Here is a 19435-nt window from a genome sequence, read left to right as displayed (position 1 = left end):
AAGGCATTTCCTAAGGGGGGGGCGAGATTTTCAGCTTTTCTTTTAAAATTGAGATTTCATTTTTTTCCTCTGTGGAGGAGAAAAGTGAGTATTTTTTTGAAGTTACCTTTGAGTTATTTATTCCTTGACAGAAGAAGATGAGCTGGGAGAGGGAGGTAAGAGGATGTGTTTTGTTTCTTTGGACTTTTTGGGTCTTATTATCGAGTTTTCCATCCTTTTCCCGTTTTTGTCGACACGTGGCAGGAGAACGGCCTAAGCACAAGTGAGTAGCCATCGCCTTCTTCAAGACCTTCTATTTTTGGGATGCAAGGTATCCTTTTTTTTTCCAGGCCCGTGGCCACGCAGCTCGCCCCTCCCAAGATCCCCGAGGGCGAAAGGGTCGACTTTGACGTAGGTAGCGCCGCTTTTATTTCGAAAGCCGGGTTTCAAAAGTGCGCTTTCCCGTCAGGACATCCACAGAAAGCGTATGGAGAAAGATCTCCTGGAGCTTCAGACCTTGATCGATGTCCACTTTGAGCAGAGGAAAAAAGAAGAGGAGGAACTCGTCGGACTCAAATCGAGAATTGTAAATCTTCCAGGCAAAAGTCTCCATGCGGTGGCTCCTCCCACTTGCAGGGAGGTGTCGTTCCGGCAAAAAATCTCGATCGCTTTCTAGTTTAGTAGACCTTCGGAATAAGCAGAGCTGGATATGGAACTTGGAAGTAGAACAGGGGAGGAAAGGCACCTTAGATAAGAAATTCCAACCTAAAATCTCTCTGAGCTTTTTCTTTTTATCTTCTTCCCCTGGTCGTCGCCGCCACATTTGTCCGGCATCTTGCCGCAGTTGCTCGTTTGGCACTCGTTGGGTCAAATATGACACACTGTCCCTTTGAAACGAGGTGTTTGCACCAAAATGATTTTTCCTTATAATATACAGTAGTAGACACTCAAAGTAAGGAGAGAAGACAATGACTTTTGTACCGTCAAAGAGAGCAGGAGAGGATTGTACCGAAAACCCCTTACTGTCGATAATTTCTATTAAAATCCAATTGGTTAATAAAAAAATCTGATTCGCCCAAAAGGGTGTGGAGATCAAAGAACAGCAACATGTTAGGCCGATAGTGACGATGATGTAAACGGTGCATAATAGTCAAAATAACAACCGACAGTGTGGAAGAATTATTATAGTCCAGATAATAAACTGGAATCCCATGCGATCTCTTTTGAGGGATGATCCAATTAAGGTACAATTCCAGACGCTACCACTAGAGGGCCAAGCGCATCGGCTCGACTAAGTTAGCATGTGCGTTTCCCGCAACACGGACCTGATCCCACTTGGTTTGCGTTTTTTTTTGTCGTGCTCCCTCACTCCTCCATGACCAACCAGTGACTTTCTCATCATAAACTTGCATTTTATCTTGTTTGTCGTATTACTGAAGTTTATGTTCAACTACTATTTGAAGAAGGGGCAGCACGGCGGCGCAGTGGTTAGCGCATGTGCGGCACAGTTCATGTCTTGGGAACCTCCTGCGTGGGTTCAAATCCAGCTCCGGACTTCCTGTGCGGAGTTTGTATGTTCTCCCCGTGCTTGCGTGGGTTTCCTCCGGGCACATTCCAAAAATATGTTTCAGGTGAATTGGCCGGTCCAAATTGTCCCTAGGTATGAATGAGCAAGTGAGTTGTCTGTCCCCGTGTGTCCTGCGATTGGTTGGCAACCAGTTCAGGGTGTCCCCTGCCCACTGCCCGATGATTGCTGGGATGGGCTCCAGCACCCCCGCGACCCTACTGAGGATAAGCGATGTAGCTAATGAGATGAGACTATTTGAAGGTCTTTGTTTAGTGATCAGGAAGATGCGTATTTTAGTTACTTCGGGTTACCTCAAAGGATTTTAGGCGGCTAGAAACGGATGAATTGGTTGAAGGGATTTATTTTTTTCTGGGGAAAATCTGTTCACGATATGAGATATTCTAGAAACGAGTTTGGTCTGGAAACAAATGAATCACTGTATATATGTGAGCATGATAGATTTATACCATTATCTTTTGGCAGATTCAAACACCGTAGTTTGCCCGTTTTATTTATATCATAACTGTATTTTGATCTTCAATTCCTATTTGAATGTGCTTTTAGTGATCAGGAAGATGGTTTATTTTGAGTTCACGCGGATGATTTGTCGGTTTTAAGTGATTTTTTGTGGGGAAAATTCGTTGGAGGTATAAGTAAAGAGCCGGATTCCTCTCGTGTGCGGAGGGGCCACCGTCTAAAACCCTCAAATTTTAAAAAAAAAGGTCCTAAATGTGATCCAGGAGAGTCGACGGGCGGAAAGAGCCGAGCAGCAACGCGTCAGGGCGGAAAAGGAGCGCGACCGGCAGTCCAAAATCGCCGTGAGTTTCTGCGACAAAATCCTTTTTAACGTCGCCCGAAAATTCGAATACCGCTCTGGTCTGCAGGAGGAACGGCAGAGGAAGGAGGAGGAAGAGGCCAAAAAGCGAGCTGAGGAAGAAGCCAAGAAGAAGAAAGTGCTCTCCAACATGGGGGCTCATTTTGGAGGATTCCTGGCTAAGGTCGCTCCATTTTTAAACGAACGATTGGTGTTTGCCGCCCGGGGCGACGGGTTTCTTGGGCGAGCGCGGCCCGGCGGCTCCCATCCCGCTCTGGGCTGTTTTCTTTATAAGGGGGTTGAAACGGGACTGGTTTTTGTGCGTAACAGCGGAAGGAGAGCGGTCACAGCTAGTTAGATGTAGGGCTAGGGTTAGGGTATTAAACTAGTTAGAATAGAATAGAATATACCTTTATTGTCATTGTTACAACATGGGATATATTGTGACAACGAAATTGGACGTGGCACTTCAGTTCCACATTTCCACAAGAGATAAAGGAACAAAGAAGATGTTTTAACTGTCTTTGTTGTATAGGCTTTGTTTCCTCCGGAGGGGGGGGGGGGTGCATGAGGGGGTGAGGGACAGACAGAGATGGGCGGATCCAACTAGATGTTTGATCTTACTGTACACACGGTCCAGTGTTTTTTTCCCTAATTGCTCAGTCCACGTGTTGAATGAATTTGGGAAGTACAGTCCTTAAGCATGCCTGATTAAAGTAACCGGCGACGATAAAAGCTCCGTCGGGGTGTGCGAGCTGCTGTTTATTGATAGTAGCGGGCAGGAGATTTAGCGCTATGCTAACGTTAGAATCCGGTGGAACGTAAACAGCAAGCACAATGACCACAGTTAGCTCTCTCGGTAGATAGAATGTTCTACACAATACTGCTAGAAACTCTATATCAAGTGAGCAGTGTGTGTCAATGATTGGGCTGTTATTGTAGCGCATAGTCCCCCACCCCTGTTTTTACCGGAGTCTCTGTCTCGTTCGTGACTGTGAAGCGTACGTCCTGCTAATTGTAGGATTCCAGAATAAGAGTTAGGGTTTGAAAACCTTCTACCACGCGTATGACCATACTTGAGTATGCCTAGTAAAAGAAAAGCACTCAATCTATTTAAAAAACAAACGCTGTGAAAATGTGAAGGAACCGGAAGCTGTTTTAACAAAACGGCAGAGCTTTTTCATGGGCCGAATGAAAATGCTACAAGGTTGCGACGAGCACCGCCAACCTTTGACAAATCGCCGGCCCTCGCCCGTTTTCAGCTTACCGAATTCGGCCCCCGCGTTCGAAACGTCCTTCTTGAAAGAAATGTCCTTTTCGGAGATGAATAACGCCAAGGCGATTGTGCGCAGGTGGAGCAAAAACGGGGCAAAAAGCAAACGGCGAGGGAGATCAAGAAGAAGACTCTTTTGGAAAGGAAGCAGCCGCTCCATATCGAAGACCTGAAGGAAGACGCGCTCAGGTCGCTCTCTCCTGAAACTATAATCATCACCATATGAAATCGACATAGAATAATCGCATTTCAAAATTCAACGCACAATACTGTATGAAAGCTGTACACATGATTGATGGTCGTAAACTAGCCACCAGGGGGTGCCAAAACAGCACCAATAGAACACAAACTCTCTTTGGCCAATACTGTACTACATCACTTGAGTGCAGATGGCCAATACTTAAAGGGACAGTGTGGAATATTGAGAGCCTCATAGTGTCACAAAAGCTTTCATACGATTCAAATTTGAATAGGCAAAAATACATGATACCAATGTTCATTTTTTTATAGAAAAAATTATTAGGTGAAGAAAATTGTATTTCTTTGACATAGGCGAATCCATAGCTAGTAGTTGGCCCCATGTTTTTTCTTAAATTATGTTTTTTGGAATTTTTTTATTGAACATTGCAATTACAAACAAAATTGGCCTAGGAGAGTCAAACAATATATAGTTAACCATTTTCAAGAGAACATGAGGTGCTCCAGAAGTACAAAGAAAAGGAAAATAATATAGAAAAGTTATATGTTTAATTTAATACAAGGGGGGAGTATATGATATATTCCTCGGATGCCGTGATCATTTACCAATGGTTTCCGTTTGCATCGAACAACGGTTCCGTTTAGGGGCTTTAAAGGGACCGCGCGTAAGATTGAGCACCTAATACAGTGGAACCTGGGTTTTCGAACGCCTCTCGGTTAGAACAAATCTGTTCTCGACCAAAAATTTCGAGAAATTCTTGCTTTGCTTTTCGTTCAAAAAAAATCGGAGTTCGAACGCCGGTACGCTAGGGGCGACGCTGAGCGGCGTACGAGTGTAGATTGCCCCCACCCCTCGTGAAGAACTGTTGTCACGGCAACGCGCACTTCTTTTTGCTTTCGTTTTGAATATCGGTGAACGGAGTGTTTTAACCCCTAATGATGCCTCGGAAGAAGCTCGGTGCAAGCAGCAAAGTTGCTACGGGTGAAAAAAGAGGAGTAGCGCGTACAACTATTGCATTTAAGAAAGCAATAATAGCAAAATATGAGGAAGGTGTGCGAGTTTTCCTTCTTTCAGGAATACAGCATGGCTTCTGCCGACGGTAAGAAATCCTATTCATAATTCTTTTCTTTATCCTTTAACCACTCACCACTTGTTGTGGAGACCCGGGTGCTAAATAACGTGTAAACGACCTGATTTTTTTTATTTTGACACGTTCACGTCAGCGTCATCTTTTGTACGGAATATGACGCTAACGCGAACGTACGATTAGCCTAGGTTACATTTATGTTATTTGTGTCTTAAAGGTAAACAAAGGTAAACATTCAAGGTGTTGGAATGGATTAAAACGATTTACATTACTTTTAATAGGAAAAAAACGGCTTCGGTGATCGTACAAATCGGTTTTCGTACAAAGAAATGGAACGGATTATGGTCGAGAACCGAGGCTCCACTGTAGTGGATACCAAAAGCTTCATAAAGTAAATCTCCCCCAAAAAGATTTTTAAAAGAAAATCAAAATACATGAACTATAAATGTATATATTTTTAGAATAAGAATTTTGCATTTGTCCTACTTCACATGAGGCTTACCTAAAGGGAGCTGACACGATTGTCCGCCATCTTTCTACTAAAGGTACCCCAAAAGTGAAAAGTGTGTGAAAGACACGTCTTTGGGGATTTTTGCCCCAATAATTGCAGAAACCAAAGGATCTCTGCAATGTTCCCTCTAAGCTGCGCGCGTGCACAATCGCGCACTACCCAGAGCTTTTCCGCGCACAAGAAAATCGAGCCAGCGCACAAAAATCAGGGCTCCAAATTGCTCATTAAGAAGCCTATTAAGTCAAAGATACAGTGCATTAAGGTAAAAATACACAAGTTTCCCTGACGCTGTGTTCTAAATGCGGTATTTTGAAGTCAATGTAGAAGTGGAGTAAAGTCAGTAGAGTTTGTCGAGAACCGGCTTCTTCGGCTCGGCTCACTAAAAGGAACCGGCTCTTTCGGGTCCCAAACGGCTCTTAGGGTTGTTTTTGCTTCTTTCATCCCTACGCGACCAATTTGGATGTGTAATTGTGCACAAAATGATTTAAAGGAAGGGGAGGAAATAGAACAAAAAAGAAAAAAATACCCAAATGAAAAATGTGTTAAAAGCTGAGAGAAAATAAACAAAAGGAAGAGAAAAAAGAAGGAAAATTTCAGAAAAATAAACGGAAAAAAAAAGAAAAAAGTAAATTGAGAACAAAAAGAAAAAAGTAACAGCTCGGAAAAAATAAACACAATAAGATTTTTTTTAAAGGAAAAAAATGGAAAAAAAACAGGGAAAAAGAAGAAAAAGTATGCGTCGCATTCAAATCATTTCCTATTATACCAAGTCAATCCTGTTGCCAACATTGTACTTCCACTTAAAAATGTGATTGAATACAGTTGTGTATTGTGCAATAAGCCCCCCAAAATGTTAGTAGTATGTGATATAAGATACCAGGAAAAAAAAGAAATGGAAATCTTGTGAAAGAATTGTTGTAAAAAGAAATGACGTTTGTAGACCGTACAACCTATGCAATATTACATGAGTCAATTCATTCAAAAGTTTTTTTTGCATTGCCGGAAACTCCGCAAAATGTAAGTTGATGTCAAGTTTTGGACATGTTTGATCATGACTTAGTTGCCACACTTGGGATTGCCGTTGCTCACTGTTGTTTCGAGCATTGCTCACCCACTTTGTGTGAACGCTCAGACCCGTAAGGAAAATGACAGGGAACATCGGATCTCTGTATCTATCGTATAGAGTTTGCGTATAGCAATCTTGTAATTTGCTACATCATGTTCAAACGATGCAATTGAACATTTTTATTAGGGAAAAAGCCAAGCACATGTGGGAGTGCATCTACCAGCTGGAGTCTGAGAAATTCGACCTGGCGGAGAAGATGAAAAGGCAAAAGTATGAGGTGAGTCCCTCCCCGAGGAACACCGCTTCTTCGGCCGGCCGGTTAAACCATTTGCTCTTCCCCTCCAGATCAACGTCCTCCTCAACAGAATCCAACACGCTCAAAAGTTGTGAGTTGACGAGAAAAAGAAGGCGCCGCCGTCTCGAAAAACACTGAAAAACGTCTTCTCTTTTTCCGAGCAGCAAGAAAAGTCACGGGAAGGGAAAGGTCGGAGGACGCTGGAAATGAACCGACGCCGCCCAGTGGCCGAACCGAGAATATGTGACGCTCGACGTCAATAAATTTGCCGCGTTGCCTGAAAATGTCCCGCACGTTTTCCTTTTTTTTGTCACTCACAAGGTCGAAAAACGGCGTGAAGGTCGTCGCTCTCCGCCTCGGAACTGCGTCGGAATCCGGCTCCCAGACACATTTCCGACACGCGTTCCGCAAAAGCCGCTTCTTGGTCTTTCTTCAGGTCCAAAATGTACCTGGATGGGGTACAAACCACAGGGGGGTGGGGAGGCATGTTGTTGACATGTTTCAATTTCAATCTTTTCAAGGACGGATAAGTACCGTATTTTCCGGACTATAAACGGCTTCGGATTATAAATCGCACCGTCTAAAAAATGCAGAACTCGGAGTAGAAAACACATTTTTGAGGGGAATGTAAGGTTGAAATGAATAACAAGCCTAGAGCGCCCTCTTGCGGTTTAGTGAGAAAATAACATGAGAGGTGATATACAGTACGTGTAATAAATATTTCAAACTTCTAATACAGTGTTAATCATTTAACCTACAAGTCCAGAAAATACAGTACAGTGGAACCTCTGTTTTCGAACACCAAATCGGAGTCCGACCAAAAATTTATTGAAATTCTTGCTTCGCTGTTCGGTCAAAAAAAAATCGGAGTTCGAAGGCCGGGGGTGGATGTTTCACATCACATTTTTTTTACTCCTTTTAATTTTCTCAGGTGCAATTGCCCCTCCACGACACTAGGGGACGTCAGAGATGAAACAAATGTGTAGCAAATGGGCCGAGTTACAGAATTTCACCACACCGATGAAGCTGCAGCCACCAGAGTCATCATGGCTTAAACGACACTGTCATGAACCACTTCCTAAGAGTGCTAAAAAGAAGGCAAGTGTCATTGGATAGATATTTTAAGAGAAAAGAACACCCTGTAGCCAGTCATCCATAGCAAAGAGATTTGAACGTGCGAGCACCCCTCAGACAAAAGAGCTCCCCGAAGTTTTTATGGAAGGGGACTCTCCTTCCAATCATTTTCCTTCCTCCTCCATCCCTCTCATTGTCCACCTGCGCCTTCTGCTGACCACCACAAAGGTAAAAAATCCTATTCATACTTCTTTTCTTTATCCTTTTTTTTCATTTTTACACGTTTATGTTAGCGTAATCTTGCGTACGGAAGATGACGCTAACGCGAACGTACGATTAGCCTAGGTTACATTTATGTTATTTGTGTCTTAAAGGTAAACAAAGGTAAACATTCAGGGTGTTGGAACGGATTAAAACGATTTACATTATTTGTAATGGGAAAAATGGTTTCTGTGTTCGAACAAATCGCTTTTCGAACAGGATTATGGTCGAGAACCGAGGTTCCACTGTATTTGAATTGGGGTGAAGTGCTTGTAAATCCTTGAAATTGTTGCCATGTTTCTCAACAAATCTACTTCAAAATGTTGCATTTCTTGTGATTAATGGCAGCTGGCATTGTCCTATGAAGGGTCATCGCCTCCTACAGGTCAGGTACACGCTACACCCTTAAATTGGGAACTGTGAAATGCGTATTTGGGTAAGGATTACAAATCAACTGGGAGTCATGCAAAAAACACGACACATTGTCATTTTGACTTATGGGGGGGGGGGGACATTTGTCTCAAATATTTACACACATAATGTATAGATCCACAAATATATTTGCCATTTACTCAAAATCTAAAGATATGGCGTTAAATGGACACTCAAGATTACAAGTTACATAGACATTGGATTTCTTCTGACGGTATTGGAGAAATTGGAAAAGTGCAACTCACTTGGCCAATTCCACCAGGAGCGCGCCGTCCGGCGCCGCAATCTGTCGGATGCCGGGCCCCAAACGCCGCGCGCAGCTTCATGTCGGGGACACAAAAAAAAACAAGGTCGGATGGCGCAAATTCAAATGTCCCAGGATTAAAGGATTACACCGTGTGCTTCCTGACCCTCCAGATGTACCGATTCGTTGAAATACAAATCATGACTAGAGTTAATTAAGTCGGCTGATTATCCGAAAATTCAATTGTCAAAAAGAAAACCCCTGAAAAAAATCACATTTAAGCATTTAAAAGCATTTGTTGCTTTTGAGGAAAGAATTTATTCCAAAAAGTGATTTAAAATGATTTATTAACCCAGTGTGTGCAATACAAACTATAGAGACTCAGAAGAAACCATTTTTTCTTCAGCTCTAAAATAGCCATATACTGAAATAAATTAAAATGTAAATAAAGCATGTACCTAAACATCGATAAATATTTATTAGTTATTAAAGATGAATATACTGCTAAAAAGCATTTACTGCACACAACACAACTACCGTATTTTCCGCACTATAAGGCGCACCTTAAAGCCTTTATTTTTTTTCAAAAGCTGACCATGCGCCTTATACTACAGTGCGCCTTATATATGGATCAATATTAAGTCGCAAAGTCTAGCAACTGAAACAAGCAGCCGCCGACTCGATTTTCCCCCGAAGGCCAAGTCGTCCGCAGTGTATGCTACCGGCGTTTCATTTCCTAACCAATGTGTCAATCATCATTTGAATCGGTCACTATTTGCTCAAGTTATTCGGAGGTAAAGGGGCGAATCCTTTTTATCATTTACAGGCTGGCATAGGCTAAAGGGGCAAAACAAAGCCTGCGATTGGCCGAAAAAGATGAATGTGAATCACACGTTGGGTTGCACTGCGGCATAGAGAAAACATTTTTTACTATTCTGTATTTGTAAATATTTTACTCTCCTGTATTTACTACAATCACAGTTGTAAGAAGACCATGGTTACGTATCATTATTGAAGGTGATGGCTGCAAGAGAACTTAGGTGAGCTATGCGGCTTTATATTTTCCCGGTATTTTGTTTTAGAACGATCTTGATGTTTCTGCGATGAGTCTATTTTGAAACTCAATTCAATTCAAAGTGTTTATTGTCATATGCACAGTAAAAAAAACCATTTTCCTGCATGATAAAATTCTTACTTTGCTGTCCATACAGTTGCCAGCAAAAAAAAAAAAATGGAAACTAAGAAATGTTTGTCTGATGACATCGTACGGACACTGTTTCCGTACATGTCCGAGACACGTATTTGCTTCTTTGCAAGCTTTCGGAATGTTAAGGGGGTAATAAGTTGGACTGAACTATCTGACTGTTTTGTCAATGTTCCCATTGTAGCGCCTTATAATCCCGTGCGCCTTATGTATGGAAAATATAGGACTAAAAACTATTTTTTTGGGGGTGCGCCCTATAACCCGGTGCGCCTTATAGTGCGGAAAATACGGTACACCATTTTTGTATTTTACAAATGTTTCCTTCTTCGACCAAATAGCTGTTGTCACTTACACCTATCCTTCCTCTTATCACAAATTTTGTTAGGCAAAAAAGGAAATGAAACCGAGAAAACCGCAATAAAATGAGACGTGGTCCCTCTCGACTGAGGAGGGAGGAGAAATTGAGCAGGGCATTAAGGCCATCTACTGTTCGAGTGTCATTGATCCTCTGTTTTTTTTCCCCTCTTCCCTTTATTAAAGGTCCACGACACGCTTTCAGCTCTAGACCCACCCGTTGAGAAACACTGCTACACATGAGCCTTTTACGTAAGATAAATACACATTTTTGACCTTCAAGTATTTGAAGAAAGAAACACGCACGTTTATATGACATTTCAAGTCAATTTTGCTTATCCAAATCGATAGGTTTTCTTTCGTGACGTGTTTTTGACCACTTGGAGGCGCTAAATAATACACAAAACCCCTTTGCAAGTGAACCATGTCGTTTGGTGGCTTAAGTATCTCAGGAGTGTGATTATTACTGGTCACCTGGAAGAAAAGTAGATGATGTTGAAAAAATGTGCATATTTGGGTTTTTCTGGTAGCTTCTGAAGGGAGTCCAAAGGGAGGAAGTTGACGGTGACTCCTTTAAGACGCATCAAGTCTAAAAAAAAAAAAAAAAGAAACAGAAATAGAAGACATAAAGAACCTAATAGATTCTTGCTTATTAGACCAGCGGTGGGAAAACCACTGCCCGCAAGTCTGAAGATTCAATCCAGCCTGCCAGACAAAGCTGAGAGTAGCACAAGAGAAAAATAAGCCACACGGCATCAGAATATGACCTGCGGATTTCCCCATGTCTAAAGGATGTTGTTATTATGTTATTTTAAGCAATTTTATTCTTCAAGACATTTAATTGCATGCAAATAAACTCCTGTTTATTTGTTTGGCCCTTAACTACAAGAAGGCTCAAAGAGCTATTATGACAGCATCCCCTGATCGAAAACCTACAGCAGGGCAAGGAAAAACTCAAAAACCTCAACTTGAGGAAAATGATGAAACCCTGAGAAGGGAACACAAATGAGGTCATCAGTACTTAAGCTTGTATATCTTGAGTATGAAATAAAGCGAGAAAAAGTTGCAAATGAACAAATGTTGTGCTTAAAAAATGAAGATATTACTTTGCGTTAAATTAAAAGTATTTATATGTAAATAATGTTGCAGTATATTTTGAGTGTTTCAAAAGAAATTTGTTGAAAGGGTCCCAAAACTAAGAAACCTAGCTTGCGGGCAATGTCCCCTCTAATTGCGCACTACCAATTGCGCACTACCCAGAGCTTTTCCGTGCACAAGAAAGTCTAGCCAGCTCATGAAAATGAGGGCTCAAAATTGTTAATTAAGAAGCGAATTCATTCAAAGTTACTGTGCATGAAGGTCAAAATACACGGGTTCCCCTGACGCTGTTTTCTAAATGCGGTATTTTGAAGTCGAGTCGAAGGAGAACGAAGTTGAGTAAAGTCGGTAGAGTTTTTCGAGAACCGGCTTCTTCAACTCGGCTCACTAAAGAGAACCGGCTCTTTCGGGTCCCAAACGGCTCTTCGGGTTGTTTTTGCTTCTTTCATCCCTACACGACCAAATGTTAAGTAAAATTGTGCACCAAATGACTAAAAGGAAGGCGGGAAATAGAACAAAAAGAAAAAAATACCAAAATGACAAAGGCATATAGGAGCCAAAAGTGAAATCAATCAGCCATTTTTTTCTTCTCTGGCTCGGCGCCTACGTTTTCAACCCAGAGACTGTGGCCTACCCCGTATTAGCCCGGACTTACCCTTCACCGGGACGGACGTCTGCTCCCCATCCGTCATTTCGGCAGCTGGCTCCCGCCTCGGGCACAAGGACCGGAACAAGGCCTGCACGTTGGCGAAGGAAATGTCCCGCGCCGTCTTGAGGCGATGGCCGTTTTGCGTCTGGAGCAAGCTCCGGTCTTCCGTCTCGACGCCGAAGGACAAGTAAGGGCTGGACACGATGTCCCCCCAGTAGCCCTTCAAAAGCACATTGTCCCCTCTTTGCTTGAAGACCCGAAAGGACAGCAAGCTGGGGTTTCCCGTTCGGTAGACGCCTTCCCTCGGCTCGAAAGCCAGACCGCTCTCCCGCCAGAGCGCGTACTCGTGCTTGTTGATAGCGCCGCACTGTGGAAGTGATTTTGAATCCATAGTCAGGGTTCCTACACCCTTTTCATGACCGTATTCCAGACCATAAGGACTTTCAAAGTCAATTTCACAATGATTCCAGTACCCCTAAAAGAACAGAAGCCTAGAGTTTCTAACCCCAACCTTATTTCAAAACCCATGATTAAAACCCTTACTTGCAGCCCGAACCCTAGTTCCTCGCCCTACATCTAACTCTAGCTATCACTTTCGCACTAACCCTGTTTCAGCACCCTAAATTCAGTTTTATAACCCAATAATGGGCCTCAACCTTAGTTTCTAACCCTAGCCCTGTTGTGTAAGTCGGAGCTTATCGGCATAATGAGGACACATTTGTTTAGACAGGAAATTCCAGGCTTGTGTCTCCCGAATTTAAATGTCAGCAAAGTAATTACATTCGGCTTGGTTTGGAACGAGCTGTCAGGAACTTGGCTGTGTCACGGCGACTTTTGATGAGAAAAATTGCAAAAACACAGTCAATTCCCAGTAGCATGCACTTTGAGGAAAAACAATGCGTCATCGAAGGAGGACGCACCAACTTCGGGGAAAACACATAATGTTGGAAAATCGAAAAAGGACGCACCAACTTCAGGGAAAAACAACACGGGATGTGTCTGCTCCGGAGGGTATAAGAAAGCTGATTGTCTCTTAGACGAATGTGAATGCTGTTTTGAACGCTGACTAATATGAATAAACAATTTCTCCCTCTCCGTCAACTTCTCTGCTTTTCTGCATATTTCTGGGGCGAGGCGGTTACACGGTCTATTTCAGAACACTAAAACTGGTTTCAAAACCTTGCTTGCAGCTAAAAACCCTAGCCCTACACCTAACCCTAGCTGTACACCCTATTTCAGAATCCTAAACCCTAATAAGTAGCCTAAACCTTAGTTTTAACCCTATCCCAACTCTTATTGTGGAAGCATAAAACAAGTTTAAAACCCTTAAGTGAATCCCAAACCCAAGCTCTTAAACCTAGCCTAACACCTAAGTAACATGGCAGCGATTTCAAGCATTTACAAGCGCTTCACCTACATTTCAAGCATATTTGAATCCATACAAACACAAGACTGGTACGAAACCCGGTTCTTACCGCTTTGTCGTGCAGCTTCATCGTAAGATCCCAGTCGAAGCAACCTTTCTTGGAGTCGTAGCGGGTCCCGAGGTGCTGCCTGATGCGGTAATCCCACGCTTTGGAAATGCAAACGGGCTCAGCGGTGGAAGGCATCCAGGATTGGAAAATCCTAGCGAGCTCGTCTCGTTCCTTAAACTGAAACCGTCTTCAAGTCAGTCTTTTTGCTACGCGAGCGCGATCCCGCCATATGTACAGATAAATGTACGGATAAATACTGAGAAACTAAACATTGTATTTGACACATTTTCCAAGAGTAGGTCTCGAGGTTTCCAAAAGTGGCCATTATGTGACAATTGCACAGCTTCAAAACATTTACAACCTTGTGTTTTACTTTGGCCAATTTTTAGACATTGTGAAAAAGTTGTAAATGTTTGACTTCTCTTTCTAAAAGACACAATCACAGATTGTGCACAGTTGCGCATAAAAATGGATTCAGTGTTGCATTACGCATGTTTATTTTCGGCTCTGATTTGAATACACTGCAAATTTGCATATTATTATGTTGGAAAATTTCAAGTGCGCCTTTTAGTCTGAATTTTACAGTCGTGTGATTAAAAGCAATTTTCTCTGTACTTCAGTAAAAGCTTTGGGGTACTTAAATGTGTGTAGTAATCTCATCCAGTCATCTGCGTGCGTGCTGTCCTATGTATTATGTGTTGCTAGCAGTATCGTGTAGACCCTTCTATCTACCGAGAGAGCTAACTGTGGTCATTGTGATTACTGTTTACGTTCCACCGGATGCTAACGTTCCACCGGATGCTAACGTTCCACCGGATGCTAACGTTAGTATAGTGCTAAATCTCCTGCTCGCTGCTATCAATAAACAGCAGCTCACACACCCCTACGCAGCTTTTATCGTCGCCGGCGACTTTAATCGGGCATGTTTAAGGACTGTACTTCCCTAATCCATTAAATTCGTGGACTGAGCAATTAGGGAAAAAACACCGGACCGTGTGTACAGTATGATCAAACATCTAGTTGGATCCGGCCATCTCTGTCTGTCCCTCACCCCCTCATACACCCCCCTCCGGAGGAAGACAAAGCCTGCAACAAGGACAGTACAAACATCGCCTTTGTTCCTTTTATCTTCTTTGTTTTCTTTTATCTTCACTGTAAAATGTGAAACTGGAGTGCCACGTCCAATTTCGTTGTCACAATATGTTCAACCCATTTTGTAACGATGACGATAAAGGTCTATTCTATTCTATGTTTTATGTTTATCTTGCAGTGTCTGCAAAAAAATGTCCCCCTTGGGGACAAAAAAGATCTACCATCTATTTATGTGTTCATTTTTTGACATAGCATATATCTTAGTTAATGAAAGATTACGGGACCTTGAGAAGAGAGGTGTTGAGGCAGGGATGGACATTTGCCTCCGGGACGTCGGTGACGTGTCGCAGAAGCTGCGAAGCCGTCCTCCTGACCATTTCCTCCGTCTGACTCCGGATCACGCTATTGCCAAATACTTCCAGGAACATCTCCGTCTTCTCTGAGGACAAGAAAAGCCCACGTTGACCTTCACGTATGGTCGCCGAGTGCGGAAAGAATCGGGGACGAGCGCTCGGAGAAGGCATCGTGGAAGAAGAAATGCTTATATTGATCCAGTGTTGGGTTTTGTATCATTTAACTTCCATATTTTCTTGTCTGCTGAAGCAACGTGAGGCACACCATCTTCTTGCCTCATGGCAGAAGACGAAAGTGAGGTCAAGAATTCTGATTCCCCGCATACTTCAGCCCCAAACATTAGAATTAGCCATAGATTAGTCAAGCCATTTGCTCATTGTTTTCCCATCCACCCATCCATCCATTATCCTCAGTAGGGTCACGGGGGTGCTGGAGCCCATCCCAGCTATCTTGGGGCAGTGGGCAAGGGACACCCGGAACCGGTTGCCAGACAATCGCAGGGCACACAAGGACAGACAATTCGCTCGCTCATTCACACCTCGGGACAATTTGGTTAAGCCAATTCACCTGACACGCATGTTTTTGGAATGTGGGAGGAAACCGGAGTGCCCGGAGGAAACCCACACAAGCCCGGGGAGATCATGCAAACTCCCCACAGGAAGGTTCAATCTCATGACTTCAAAACTGTACTGCGGCCAATGAACCTGACATGCATGTTTTTGGAATGTGGGAGGAAACCGGAGTGCCCGGAGGAAACCCACGCAAGCACGGGGAGATCATGCAAACTCCCCACAGGAAGGTTCAATCTCATGACTTCAGAACTGTACTGCGGCCAATGAACCTGACATGCATATTTTTGGAATGTGGGAGGAAACCGGAGTGCCCGGAGGAAACCCACGCAAGCACGGGGAGAACATGCAAACTCCCCACAGGAAGGTTCAATCTCATGACTTCAGAACTGTACTGCAGCCAATGAACCTGACATGCATGTTTTTGGAATGTGCGAGGAAACCGGAGTGCCCAGGAGGAAACCCACACAAGCACGGGGAGAACATGCAAACTCAACACAGGGAGGCTGGTAGCTGGATTTGAACCCATAACCTCAGAACTGTGCTGCACACGCGCTGACCACTGTTCTGCCGTGCTGCCATTGTTTTCCCATTACATGGAATTTTTTTCCATCATGGAGGTTTTCCTTATATCCTCACTGTAATATGTGGAACTGGAGTGCCACGTCCAATTGTTGTAACAATGACAATAAAGGTATATTCTATTTTATTCTATTCAATTCTATGACCTAAATATCCATTTTTTTTTTTCAAAAGGAGCGGTCCATAAATTTCACTTTTGAGTTAAGGTAAGACAGTAAAGTTTTTTTTCCCTATGATACAGTTTATATATTATTTCAATGCTCTTCCAATCAAATGCTGAATGAAATGTAGCTTGATTTATTTTGAAATCTCTCACCAGACAGGAACCAGAGTGTAGGTGACTGCAAAGCACCCACCGTTAAGTCCCATGATTTCCTGGGGAGTCAGCGCGATGTAAAGCAGCAACATCTGGCGAGCCATCACCTCCATGCTGTTTTCAAACAGCCATACCTACAACAAAGAAGATATTTTCCTCTACCGCACAGGTGCGAAACATCCGACCCGCGGGCCGGATCAGGCCAGCCTAGGGTTTTGATCCGACCCGCCTGACATCACTGAGAGAAGCGAGAGAGAGAAATCAGCTGCGGTTTTAAATATGTCCGCCAGGTGTCGCCAAAGCCAAACTAAAGCTCTATCTCTTTCGGTGTCTCTATCTCTCTCTCTGTTTCGTTCTCTCTTTTTTTATCATTTCAGTCCTTCTATCTTCTTTTTTCTCTTTCTTTCTTACCTTTTCTTTCCATTTTTCACTCTCTCGCTTTCCCTTTATTTTTCACACTCACTCTTTTTCTTACCATCTCTTTGACTCTCTTTCTCCCTTTCACTTCTAATTTTTCTTTGTTTCTTTTCCCCGTCTTTTTAAATATTATTCTCTCTCTATACCTCTTCCCTTTTCTTTCTCTATGTCTCTCTTTTTCTCTCTCTCTCTCTCTCTCTCTCTCTCTCTCTCATTTTTTCAGTCCTTCTATCTCAGGGGTGTCAAACTCATTTTAACTCTGGGGCCACACGATAGAACAAACATTCTGTCGGGGGCCGGAGTAGTACATTAAAGAGCAAGAAAAAGACAGATAAAGAAATAAGAGAAAGAGGGAAGGAAAAGGAGAGAGGGTGGGACAAAGAAAGAAAAAGATAAAAATTCGTGAGAGAGGGGGAAAAGAAAGAGAGGGGAAGAAAGAAATCCAAAGAGAAATAGAAAGACGGAAGGAGAGAAAAGAGAAAAGAAAGCGCAAAGGGTAGGAAGAGAGAAAAAGAAAAGAGAGAAAAGGAAAAAAAGAAGTTAGAGCAAAAGAAGTTAAAAAGACACAGAGAGAGAAAGAGACAAAGAGCAACAAAGGAAGAGAAGAAGAGAGAGACACAGAGAGTGAAAGAGACAGAGACAGAGAGAGACACAGAGAGAGAGAGAGCGAGAGAGAGAGAGACAGAGACAGAGAAATACAAGTACAGTGTCTTTGTTGGAGGCACCTGGCTTTGGCAACATCAAGTGGACATATTTCAACCTGCAGCTTGTTTTTTTCTTGCTCTTCTCTGAGTGTTGTCTCGCGGGCCGGATTCAATCCCTTAGCGGGCCTGATCTGGACCGCGGGCTGCCTGTTTGACACCTGTGTTCTATCTTCTTTTTTCTTTCTCTTTTTTCTCTTTCTTTTTTTACCTTCTCTTTCTATTGCTTTCCCATTCTTTTTCACACTCACTATTTTTCTGTTTCTCTTGGACTGTCTCCCTTTCACTTCTAATTTTTCTTTGTTTCTTTCCCCCCTTTTCTATATTATGCACTCTCTATTTATCTCCCCTTTTCTTTCTCTTCCCTTCTCTCTCTCTGTCTCTCTCAGTCCTTACTCCTTCTCCCTTGTTCTCTTTATTTCGCTCTCTTTTTCTTCGTCTTCCTCTCTCTTTCCCTTAAATCTACTCTGGTGGCCCCCGTGACATTTATTTTCTAGCATGTGGCCCTCAGCTAAAATGAGTTTGACACCCCTGCTCTACCGCATGACTTCCCCTTTCCGAGTCGGGTCTGCGAGGCTCACGTTGAGGACGTCCTCGTCTCCGAGACAGGACACGGTCTTCAGAAGATGTCTCGGATCGCCGCTGCCGGCCAGTAACACGTTGACTTCGCCTTTGTGTCTCACGGAGCCTGAGGAAAATGAGCACCGTTGCAATCGTCTACTATTTTTGACTCTGAGCGCAATTTTAGGCCACGTATCAAAAATATAACCATATATATATTGTATATATTGAATATATACAAATTGAAGGACATTAAATCATGGCTCAAAGTATTCCTCAACCTGGTACCTTGAGTGTCATGATGAGACCAAATGTAACGCGTTTTCCCATATCAACAACATCCCTAGTGAAAAAAAAAAGCTCTTTCGCCGCCGTGACCCTGGTTCGATTACCATTGCATACCATGATGTGCAAATGTGGTTAGCCATGTTTTTCGACTGATCAATAATTGCTTCAATACGGTAAAACCTAGGACTGCTGCCTGCCAGTGAATCTGTTTTATTTGAATAATAAGAAAAATAAATAAGAGGAAATAAATACAATTCTACGATTCCACATATAGTATTGAATATTCATAAAGAAATCATTTAATACATATAAAGAAAAATATATATTTAAAATTTTTGTTGGTATATATGATTAATAATAAGCTTAAATGAATATTCAATGTCGAAAAACTAATTTTGTCCAGAAAGTCTTTCCACATATTGTATTTGTTAATAATTTTTAATGCCCCCCCCCCCTAATTTAACCAGCATGCAATCACGAGCTTCCATTTTTCTTTTAAATCTCGCGAGAATTGGATTCAAACGATTTCTAATCTTCATTTATTTGCGATAAATTGTGTCCTTCCAGTTGTCCTTACAAATCAACTGTGTTCTTCCAAACTTAAGACATTATGTTGTAACTATAAATAGAACAAAATAAACCTTCCAAAATATGTATTTAAGCGTTTTGAAAAGTTATGCTAGCTCACCTGTGCTAACGAGGTCTCGAGCTGGACTGAAGCCCCACCAGTTGATGCAGCCCGCGCCTTCTGACGGTCGTCCGGCGCTCATGGTGACTTTTTGAGGACTTTGTTAAGCACAAAAACTCTACGGAAGAAGTTTACCTCGTGAATCCAAAATGGTGAGTGGCTTTCAAGCGATTTTAACCACCAAGAACACTTACAAACCAGGCAAACTCGAGTTTAGCCTTCGTTGCCTAGCAAACATCGAGTTTAGCCTTTGTTGCTTAGCAACCAGTGGATCGGCTGTGCTTC

The 19435-nt window shown here is 42.7% G+C and overlaps 2 protein-coding genes across 4 annotated transcripts in view; one reads left to right on the top strand and one right to left on the bottom strand.

The window, feature by feature from the left end:
* The window catches only part of LOC148347928 (troponin T, slow skeletal muscle-like), a 16646-nt gene extending 9571 nt beyond the window's left edge, over positions 1-7075 (top strand). The window contains exons 4-13 of one of the 2 annotated variants that reach the window (XM_088323615.1): positions 132-155; positions 244-262; positions 330-390; positions 449-565; positions 2287-2364; positions 2431-2544; positions 3713-3822; positions 6683-6773; positions 6842-6882; positions 6956-7075. In XM_088323615.1, coding sequence (XP_088179741.1) covers positions 132-155; positions 244-262; positions 330-390; positions 449-565; positions 2287-2364; positions 2431-2544; positions 3713-3822; positions 6683-6773; positions 6842-6882; positions 6956-7001 — 701 coding nt within the window. In that variant the 3' untranslated portion in view covers positions 7002-7075. The other variant, XM_088323614.1, reaches the window with a different exon arrangement.
* dnaaf3l (dynein axonemal assembly factor 3 like) lies at positions 6330-19435 on the bottom strand. Of its 2 annotated transcripts, XM_088323613.1 has the most exons (10): positions 19345-19435; positions 19151-19268; positions 18195-18301; positions 16536-16629; positions 14959-15113; positions 13583-13759; positions 12114-12474; positions 10835-10949; positions 8804-8878; positions 6330-7240 (listed from the first exon to the last, which is right to left on the bottom strand). In XM_088323613.1, the coding sequence occupies exons 2-10, from the start codon at positions 19230-19232 to the stop codon at positions 7102-7104; spliced, it is 1305 nt and encodes a 434-aa protein (XP_088179739.1). In that variant the 5' UTR covers positions 19233-19268; positions 19345-19435; the 3' UTR covers positions 6330-7101. The 2 variants fall into 2 exon arrangements, with proteins under 2 accessions (XP_088179739.1, XP_088179738.1); XM_088323612.1 differs by having other exon boundaries at positions 19151-19410.

This window comes from Urocampus carinirostris, chromosome 19, assembly GCF_059441175.1.
Source record: "Urocampus carinirostris isolate Australia breed hairy pipefish chromosome 19, RoL_Ucar_1.0, whole genome shotgun sequence".
NCBI classification, from domain to species: Eukaryota; Metazoa; Chordata; class Actinopteri; order Syngnathiformes; family Syngnathidae; genus Urocampus; species Urocampus carinirostris.
This window is presented reverse-complemented; position numbering and strand designations above follow the sequence as displayed.